We start from the raw sequence: 10,851 nt of genomic DNA on the forward strand, positions 1-10,851 counted from the left end.
ACACAAGTTCTCCCCAGCATAGCTGTAGCACTTCCTGTGTTAGGGGGAACCACTTGCATACCTCCCAACATTTCAATGTCCCAAAACGGGACAATTAGGCCACACCCCTGGCCACGCCCCCAACCCCCTAGTCACGCCCACCCCAGGGGAAAAAAAAGTTTTGTTTTTTTTAAATAATTTTGTTATTAAATTACTCCCAAATGGGAGGATGCCGGGGTGGTGGTGGTGAGGAGGAGGAGGGGGGTGGCCAGGCAGAGAGAGGGGGGAAAAAAAGCCGATCGAGGCACCAGCCCGCCCGGTATGCGGCATGGATGGCCGCCGCCGCCATCATTATCCTTCTCCCTCCCTCCTAATATGTCCCCCAGTGTCCCCTTCCCCCCCGCACAGTAATATGGGCAGCGGAGCGGGCAGTGAGTCTTACCACTGCCTCTTCGCTGCGTACCGGGATCTCCTCTGATCTTCTCGCTTCCTGTGACGTCACAGGAAGGAAGATCAGAGGAGATCCCGGTACGCAGCGGAGAGGCAGTGGTAAGACTCACTGCCCGCTCCGCTGCCCATAATTAATAACACTGGGGGACATATTAGGAGGGAGGGAGGGAGAAATAAATAGCGGCGGCAATCTATCCCGCATGCAGATCCCCGGGGCTGGTGCCTCGATCAATTTTTTTCCTTCTCTCTGCCCAGCGGCCGGGACAGAAGGGGGGCAGCGCGGGATGGCGGGAGGGGCCCCCCAAATCGGTACAGTCCCGATCAAATCGGGACTGTTGGGGACTATGCACTTGTGCATTCTAGGTTGGTGGGGAGATTTTATGTAGTTACACTGACCCTGCCCTAATGAAAGAATGTCCTCCATCTCATTCCAGGTATGGTGATTCTTTTTCTAAGTGATAGTTTTGCTAAACTTTACTTGTTAGACAGTTTATGATCTCTCATATACTAGGGAAAGAGGTTACAACAGTATAGACTCAGGACAGCTTCCCAGATACCCAGTTCAGTGATTTTAGGACATTGCATGTGGCAGACATAGTGAGCACATGTTATGCAGATTGCTATTATATGTGATATGCTGCACTGTATTTGCACTGATGTTATTTCTGATCAATATGATGATGTGTTATGTATGATTTTATGTAGTTACACTGACCCTGCCCTAATGAAAGAATGTCCTCCATCTCATTCCAGATTGTTTGATCCTCAATAAACACCCAGCCTCTACCCACCCCTATCGCACTGTGGAGTTAATTCATCATATGTGTAACATAAATGCTTCACTTGCACTCTGCAGAGGGATTGAGCGGGAGCAGAGGGGGCACCTATGCCTGGCTAACCTATACTGGCGCACCTATGCCTGGCTAACCTATACTGGCGCACCTATGCCTGGCTAACCTAAACTGGCGCACCTATGCCTGGCTAACCTATACTGGGGGCACCTATGCCTGGCTAACCTATACTGGGGCACCTATGCCTGGCTAACCTATACTGGGGCACTTATGCCTGGCTAACCTATACTGGGAGCACCTATGCCTGGCTAACCTATACTGGGGGCACCTATGCCTGGCGAACCTATACTGGGGGCACCTATGCCTGGCTAACCTATAGTGGGGACACCTATACCTGGCTAACCTATACTGGGGGCACCTATAACTGGCTAAATTACAATGGGGCACCTATAACTGGCTAACCTATACTGGGGCACCTATAGCTGGCTAACCTATACTGAGGGCTTCTATAGCTGGTTAACCTATACTGGGGGCATCTATAGCTAGCTAACCTATATTGGGACACCTATGTCTGGCTACCTATACTCAGGCACCTATAGATGGCTAACCTATACTGGGGCACCTATAGCTGGCAGACCTATTAGAAGGGACACAGAGGTATGTTCCCTGCTCTATGACATGCCTCTTTGTCCCCCCGCACTGCTCTATGTCCCCCCCCCCCCCCCCCCAGTGCCACGCTGTCACCCTCAGAAAACGGTGGCGGTGTTCCTTGCAGGAGAAGGACTCCTGCAAAACTCTCCATGGGGCATTCGTAACGCAGCTTCCCCAGCTATGATTGGCCAGCTCTTCCTCTCCCCCACCTCTCCCACGTAGCTTCCCTGCCTCCCTGCATTCTGCTCTGTGATGAGTTGCACAGAGCAGAGATTGCAGTGTCATGACCCCAGGCATCACGGAAATCTAAATTGCATGATATCTGGTAGAGTGACCATATTTTTGTGGGTCCAACCTGGGACGTGGGGGGGGGTGTGGGGGGGGGGGGCGGCGCGCGCAGCGCGCCGCGGCGAAAAGTGGGAAGGAGTGAGGAGCACGCAGCGGCGAAGACTGGGGGAGGGCGGCTGCGGCGCGCGCAGCGCGCCGCGCCGAAAAAATGGGCGTGGCCATGACATTGTATGGGCGGAGCTAACGTAATGATGTAACAGCGAGGCATAAGAAAGCAGTGTTTACGCCATGATGTGGACAAACGAGACTTTGTATCATGGGTGTGCAGAAACTGTGTGATGCTAATAGTATACCGTAACCACAAAGCAGCAAACATAGCCATCTATGACCATTAAATAATAAATGCAGTAACAGTTACCCCGGACACCAGAAAATAAACGCAATAGGCAACATGTCAGTATAAAATAAATGCAATGCGGGCAAACATGTCAGTACAAAATAAACGCAATGCGGGCAACATGTCAGTACAAAATAAACGCACTGCGGGCAAACATTTCACCAGAAAAGAAACGCACTGCGGCCAAACATTTCACCAGAAAAGAAACGCACTGCGGCCAAACATTTCACCAGAAAAGAAACGCACTGCGGGCAAACATTTCACCAGAAAAGAAACGCACTGCGGCCAAACATTTCACCAGAAAAGAAACGCAATGCGGGCAAACATTTCGCCAGAAAAGAAACGCACTGCGGGCAAACATTTCGCCAGAAAAGAAACAATGCAGGCAAACATTTCACCTGGAAAAGAAACAATGCGGGCAAACATTTCACCTGGAAAAGAAACAATGCGGGCAAACATTTCACCTGGAAAAGAAAGCATTTACTCACCTGGCAGAAGTGTCCGGCCTCTGGCGCGCTGCTCCGTCCCGGGACCGTCTTCCTCCTCCTGCTCTTCTCTCCCGCGCTGACAGGGCTACGACAAGATGGCGCCCGAAGCCCTGTACTAGTGACACAAATAGGTCTCCAGTACAGGGCTTCGGCAGCCATCTTGCCGTAGCCCTGCTCGCCTGCCGGTGTCGGAAACAGACACCGGAAGACGAGGCTGGAGCGGGGTTGCGGGCAATGAACTGGCACGGCGTCTATAGACGCCGCTGCCAGTTCATTGAGGAGAGAGTGGCCAGAGTCCCGAGGCCGGGACGTCCCGCTGCTGAAAGCGGGACGTTTCCCGGGACCTCATTAAGCCTGGGACAGCGGACCCCGAATCCGGGACGTGTCCCGGGCAATCCGGGACGTCTGGTCACTCTAGCTCTGACTGAAGTCAGACTGGATTAGCTGCATGCTTGTTTCAGGTGTGTCATTCAGCCACTTCTGCAGCCATAGAGAGCAACAAGGCTGCCAGGCAACTGGTATTGTTTAAAAGAAAAATCCATACCCCTCTCAGTTTAGGTTCCCTTTAAACAGCCGGGGGCGGGGCAGACTGCGACAGGAATCCAGTTGTTAGCCAATTCAATGCAGGCAGAAGACAGGGAGGGAGGGGAGCAGTAGCAGCAGGGCAGAGCAGGGCGGCGGTGGGCCGAGGACGGAACACTGATGTCACATACTCCCGCAGCTGGGACGTCCTGCATCTAAAAGTGGGACTTTTCCTGGGACCCAAGCCAGCCTGGGACAGGGGACCCCGAATCTGGGACCCGTCCCAGGTAATCTGGGACGTATGGTCACTCTATATCTGGTCATAGAAGCGGAGTAGAGCAATGGAAATTGAGGCTACTTGATCCAGCTAGCCCCCCGATTAGGTTGTATGTTTGTTTTTTTAATTCAAATATTCTGGCTCGGATTCACTTTAAGGCTCTGATTTGCTATGATCACTTCCTGTTTTGGCCTACACAGGGAACAGAATTGGCAAATGACCCTGACAAGCAAATCAGAGCCTTACAAATCTATCACCTGATCAAACTTCTTACATAATTCCCCATCAGTCTTTTTAATATCAGCTGCATCCAAGCCCATGTTGCTGTTTCCACTAGTGTGAAGCTATCTTACTGAAATGCAAAAACACTGCATGCATTTTTTCCCATTCAGTACAACATAATGTGACTTTGCAAGCACAACATGAATCCCACTGCAAGTGCATATGAAAAGTGTGTTTTTCCTTCCAGCTCTGTGATGTACAGGAGGAGGGACAGAGGGCTGAGAAAAATAAGCAGGAAAGTAAAAATATTTTCAAAACTTCATTCATCGTGTGACGCATGAAGATTCTGTACTAATTGTCCAGATTGGCAGTGGGAATCATTAATTGTGATTCACAGGAGCTTTTACATTTTACATGTTCTTTTAGGAAAAAAAAAAAAAAGGAAATCTCTGCTTCAACACTCGCCACTTTCACTTTGAAGAAAATGTGTGCATCACACTAAAGAGTCACCACCTCACCTTTCAGTGCATCTAACCCTAAATTAGCTTCCAACGACAAAAAAACAATAAAAAAATTCTTTAAAAAAAAAAAAGCTTCCAGATAGAGATGTCGCGAACCTCCGATTTTCGGTTCGCGAACCCCGTTCGCGAACCTTCGCGGAAGGTTCGATTCGCGGAAAAGTTCGTGAACCGCAATAGACTTCAATAGGGATGCGAACTTTGAAAAATAGAAAAATTTATGCTGGCCACAAAAATGATGGAAAAGATGTTTCAAGGGGTCTAACACCTGGAGGGGGGCATGGCGGAGTGGGATACATGCCAAAAGTCCCGGGGAAAAATCTGGATGTGACGCAAAGCCGCGTTTTAAGGGCAGAAATGACATTGAATGCTAAATTGCAGGCCTAAAGTGCTTTCAAACATCTTGCATGTGTATACATCAATCAGGGAGTGTAATTAGAGTACTGCTTCACACTGACACACCAAACTCACTGTGTAACGCACCGCAAACAGCTGTTTGCGTAGTGACGGCCGTGCTGGACTGGTGCGCACCGTGGTGAGAGTGTAGGCCGTGGCGGTTTTCAAGCCCATATGGTCGCCGGGCTGTGGTAGCTCAATGATAGAACAACAGTGACTGTCCAGCTGATCAAATTTGGTCTGTCCACAATGAAGCAACAACCTTATTATCTTCTTGTATGTAGGTAGGCATAGGTAGGTGTCCCAGTAGTTAGCTAGGCATAGGTAGGAGTCCCAGTATAGGTAGGTAGGCATAGGTAGGAGTCCCAGTATAGGTAGGTAGGCATAGGTAGGTGTCCCAGTAGTTAGCTAGGCATAGGTAGGAGACCCAGTATAGGTAGGTAGGCATAGGTAGGTGTCCCAGTAGTTAGCTAGACATAGGTAGGAGACCCAGTATAGGTAGGTAGGCATAGGTAGGTGTCCCAGTAGTTAGCTAGACATAGGTAGGAGACCCAGTATAGGTAGGTAGGCATAGGTAGGTGTCCCAGTAGTTAGCTAGGCATAGGTAGGAGACCCAGTATAGGTGAGTTGGCATAGGTAGGTGTCCCAGTAGTTAGCTAGGCATAGGTAGGAGACCCAGTATAGGTAGGTAGGCATAGGTAGGTCCCCTAGTATAGGTAGGTAGGTAGGTGTCCCCGTATAGGTAAGTAGGTGTCCCAGTAGTTAGGTAGGCATAGGTAGGTGTCCCAGTATAGATAGTTAGGCAGGGCCTGGCTGGCACAGTAATAACAATTACCAAGGTCCAGCTGCAACAGATAGGGCTGTATAATGTCAGTGAGCAACACACACACAAAAAAAAAAACACATCTGGAAAACATTATCTTTCAAAAGAGCTGTTGAGGGGTGCTATTTTAGCAATAACAATCAGCCAGGAGCAAGCCAAGAGCCTAACTAATCTTTCCCTAGGAGAACAAGTCTGCAGCAGTTGTCCCTAGTCTGTCTCTAGCAGGCACACGAGTGAGTGTAATGGCCGGCAAACCTGCCTTATATAAGGGGGGGGGGGGGGGGCTCCAGGGCTTAGTGTAGCCTGAATGGCTACAATGTGCCTGCTGACTGTGATGCAGAGGGTCAAAGATGACCCTCATAGTGCATTATGGGGCGAATCGAACTTCCGCAAAAGTTCGCTTGGTCCAGGCGAACGCAAACCCCCAAAGTTCGCCTGGAACCGTTCGCCGGCGGACCGTTCGCTACATCTCTACTTCCAGAGAGGTATATTCCCAAAAGGTCAGTAAACTTATTGGGCTTGATTCACTAAGACAAATAGCATGCCTTATCAAAGTTAACACGCCTTATCAAAGTTAACATGCCTTATCAGAGTAGCATACGAACCCGCAGGGGCTCAGGGCAGGACGAGTGGAGCTCTCGTCATTGTCAATTAGCAGTCATAAGTTCATAGCGCTTGCTATGCTACTCTTATAAGGCGTGTTAACTTTGATAAGGTGTGTTAACTTTGATAAGGCATGCTATTTGTCTTAGCGAATCAAGCCCAATGGGGGCAGGGAGTGCAGTCAAGTTTACCGGGCTTTTGCAATTTACGCAGCAAGTTATACAAATAGCTTAAAGTGGATCCGATATATATATATATATATACATATATTACCCTGGTACCAAGTCATCTATCACTGTATTTCACTTTTAGAAGCAGAGGACACTACACGACAGACTCACCTTTAAAGAGATGTACCTCATGGTGGTTGAAGGGAATGTTGTTAGCCTTAGCGAACATAAAGACAGAGCGACATGGCTGGGATAACAAGTCCAGGTAGAGGGTGAGATCCGACATGATGAAGCTGTGTTCTTCCTGGCACTGTGACTGGACTATGAAGTGGATAGAAAAGAGCAAGTCCCTGACTTTCTGTAAAATGACACGCCCCCTATTCATTGCCAGAAATACGCCTGTCTATGCTTCTTATTCAAGGCTGTAACTTGAGACTGCTGGAGCATGCTGAATTGTGCACAGTGATAACATTGATAACTTCTCAGGTTGTTTACAGTCATGAAAGCCCTGCTGTGTTCTGGTGCAGTTTCTCAACATTGTTACCCATTGTACCTTTTTCCATCTATAGTGGGATGCGAAAGTTTGGGCAACCTTCTTAATACTCATGATTTCCTGTATAAATCGTTGGCTGTTAAAATAAAAAATTTCAGTAAAATATATCATATAGGAGACACAGTGATATTTGAGAAGTGAAATTAAGTTTATTGGATTTACAAAACGTGTGCAATAATTGTTTGAATCCACAACAGCCAATCAGATTTGTACCGTTCACGGCGGAAATCTTTAAAACGTTCAATGGGAAAATTTAGAAGGCTGCTATTTTCAAAGTAATAGAGCCAGAGTCCTCAAACTTGGCACAGCTGGTCACTTGGTGACCGAGGTTAAAGAGAACCCGAGGTGGCATGTTGTAATCCCAATAGGACCCAAAGACATGTCGTGTGCACAATGACATGCCTCTGGGTCATTGTATCGCTGCTGCCAGCCCCCCCCCCCCCCCTACTCTGCTTTCCCCCCTTAAAAGATCGCCAGGCTAGCAACAATCTGCTTGTCGCTAGGCTGCTTTATTTATGTGAGGCTGTCAATCAGCCTCCTCCACATTGCCCCCTCAAGAAGATGCTCCCCCCACTGCTCTCCGCCTCTGTTAGCTTCCTCTAATTAGGAAGCCAAACCGCGACCCAGTAAGCCCAACCCAGGTAGAGAGTACTACACCAAGTACACATGCCATGTGCAGAGACTCCAGCTTTTGCCATTTTGATTTAGGAGATAGGATAAACGGCCTGCTTTCTAACCTTAGGCTCAGTCCACACTTGTCAGGTTGCAGATCGGAATGCTTTTAAATGGATCAGTTTTTCTAAAAACGGATCCGTTTTTCATAATGTTGTGCTTTTGCAGCATACCTTTCCAGTCCTTTTAAACATATGTCAAAACTTGTCCTCTCTTCATGTGTGTTTCTATCGGATAAAGAGGTCCGCAAAGATGACCCTGAAGGGAGGAGCAGGCAGTAGGCATTCTGCTTTGGCTGGGAGATCCATTTTTGTGTTGCCTTTCATTGCCCCTGTGGGTATCCGGGCTCCGTAAAAAACTGCAAAATCCGGACTCTCCGTTCAGTTTTCTAAACTGGAACCCGCAAATCCGTTTTTTTAACTGTGTGAAGATGGACGCTATTTTTAACATTGGTATCCGTAGCTTCGTTTTTGACCGGGGCAAAAAACGGACAACATGGATACGGTTTTGAAACAAGTGTGAACTGACCCTTACAGCAAATCTCTGAGATAAGCTGCTTTTGGATTTGGATAAACCCCACAAAGACAGCATGCTATGGTTTCTCTTACAAACAAAAACAAACATGTTCTCTTTTTTTTTCTTTGCTCTCTAAGTAAACTTTATTTAAAGGAGTTATCAGGCATTTATATGGAAAATAAGTGCTACTTACCTGGGGCTTCTTCCAGCCCCAAGCTCCCAGCATGTCCCTCGCTGCGCCGCCGCCATCAGCCGTTCGCCGCCGCTGTCTCCCAGTCCCTGGAGATGATGTCAGCCCGATAAGGTCGGCCTGTACTACGCCTGAGCGAGCAGCGCTGGCAATTACCGCCACTTGGACCGGAGCGTACTGCGCAGGCGCAGAACTACATAAGAGGTGAAAAAAAAAACTGATGAGAAAATCAATTGTAACTATCCTCCTCCAAAAAAATGACTTGTTTAGATATCCCACAGTTTTATTTTATATTTAAATCTAGTTTTCCAGTTTTTACTGTTTCATTTTCTTTGCTCAATGACACCTTCATTGAAGTATGCCAGAGCTCAAACCTATGAATTTTTGGCCCTTTTTATCTCTTTCCTGCTCTCATACGCCATTTACTGACAGGAAAGTATTTTATGGCTGTAATTACCTATCAGCGAGGGTTATGCTATAGTCTGACCCAGTCTGACCTGGTCCTGACCCGGACAAAAACTGTCACTTGCATACCTGATGTTTAACTTTTTTAGGCAGAGAAAGGAAAAAGGGAACACAGCCTATTCATTTGTGTGCCTGACACGGTGCATACACATGTCTAACTCATCATGTCACATGTCACCTTGGTTGTCCTTAAACAGACAGACAACATTGTCACATGTCTCTAGACCAGTGGATAAGTTGTATAACAGCATAAAAATCATCACATTTCCTAACACCAGTTGCCATATTTTATGTAACAGGTTACTAAAACTGGCAGAGATTTTGAATTTCTTTAAATGGTCTTCCTACTTGACAGTGAAAGATAAGATGTGGAAATGCACACATGAAAATATGATAAATGCAAGGGTGAGGGCTTACGTATGTAACATCAGTGGATTGAGACTGCAATATTTATACCCACCACGCGATGACAGCCTGACCCCTCTTTCAGAGCTAAAGGAAGTGGACAGAAGGGGGTGATGGGGGAAGGACAAGAGGACACAGACACAGACCCCATAAATATCAATGCCCTCATAGTCACCCCTGAAACACACCTGTCAGACCACAACCAAATCTTGCTGTACCTGAAATCCACCGATAAACCAACCGCACAGCAGCCTCACCAGACCGGTCTCTACAAGCTGCCACCATCCTTCAAATGGCCCAAACAGTCTGCCACCGGATACACCACCAACCCATATGAAGCAAACCAACAAGGTGTCAGCCATGCAGTGAAGGACTTAAGTAACATCCTACATACCATGGCAGTACTAGCAGGCCTCAAGCAGACCAACTTCAAGAGATCCACAAATAAACAGTCCCAAAAATGGTTTGACAGTGAATGCAAGGCTCTACGTAACTCACTAAGGGCAGCCTCTAACCAAAAACACAGAGACCCCAACAACCGGGACCTAAGGGAAGCCCATGACCACCTACAGAGACAATACAAAGACACCCTCAGGCGGAAAAAACAGAGCCACATCTCTCACAAACTCCAACAGCTGGAGGACTCCCTCCAAGACAACTCATTCTTGGAGACCTGGAACCATATCGGCGCAAAGCCTAAAAAAAGCCCTCTTCATATCCAAAACGGCCTCATCTGGCTCCACTACTTCAGGAACCTCTACAAAGACATCCCAGAAAATTCCCAAACCCTGGAGCAGAAACAAATAGCCGCAAAACTGAAGGACATGGAGGAGACAATCAAGGACTTTCAAAACCCTCTGGATACACCAATCACAGTGCAGGAAATAAGAGAAAGAACAAAGCTGATAAAATGCAAGAAAGCCAGCGGTACAGATGGCATCCTGCCGGAGATGATTAAATACAGCCCCCCAGATATACATGAGGCACTCGCAAGATTATTCAACCTCATCCTGAGTGTGGGTTCCTTTCCTCAGGCTTGGAGTGAAGGCCTCATAACACCCATCTACAAGAACGGGGACAGATATGATCCAGCAAACTACAGAGGAATCTGTGTCAGCAGCACACTGGGGAAACTGTTTAACGGCATCATCAATAAAAGGATCCTCTCCTTCCTCACACAGCAGGACGTACTCAGCAAAAGCCAAGCCGGGTTCATGCCAAACCACCGCACAACCGACCACATCTACACACTGCACAGCCTGGTCAAGACCCATGTCCACAACACACATGGCAAAATACACGCTTGCTTTGTTGATTTTAAGAAGGCGTTTGACTCGGTGTGGCACCCAGGCCTTTTCCTAAAGCTCCTAGAGAGTGAAATAGGAGGAAAAACCTATGATGTCATCAAGAGTTCATATACTGGGAACCAATGCAGTGTGAAAGTGGATGGGAAGAGAAGTGCGTTGTTCAAGCAG

The 10,851-nt window shown here is 47.7% G+C and overlaps 1 protein-coding gene across 1 annotated transcript in view; it reads right to left on the reverse strand.

Annotated features, from left to right (window-relative positions):
- The window catches only part of LOC137522460 (glutathione S-transferase theta-3-like), a 31,160-nt gene extending 24,249 nt beyond the window's left edge, over positions 1–6,911 (reverse strand). The window contains exon 1 of the mRNA XM_068242530.1: positions 6,747–6,911. Within this exon, the coding sequence (XP_068098631.1) occupies positions 6,747–6,861 (115 nt within the window). The 5' untranslated portion in view covers positions 6,862–6,911. The remainder of the gene's footprint in view (positions 1–6,746) is intronic.
- Between the last annotated feature and the right edge of the window lie 3,940 nt (positions 6,912–10,851).

The sequence above is a fragment of the Hyperolius riggenbachi genome, chromosome 1 (assembly GCF_040937935.1).
Source record: "Hyperolius riggenbachi isolate aHypRig1 chromosome 1, aHypRig1.pri, whole genome shotgun sequence".
Classification (NCBI taxonomy): Eukaryota; Metazoa; Chordata; class Amphibia; order Anura; family Hyperoliidae; genus Hyperolius; species Hyperolius riggenbachi.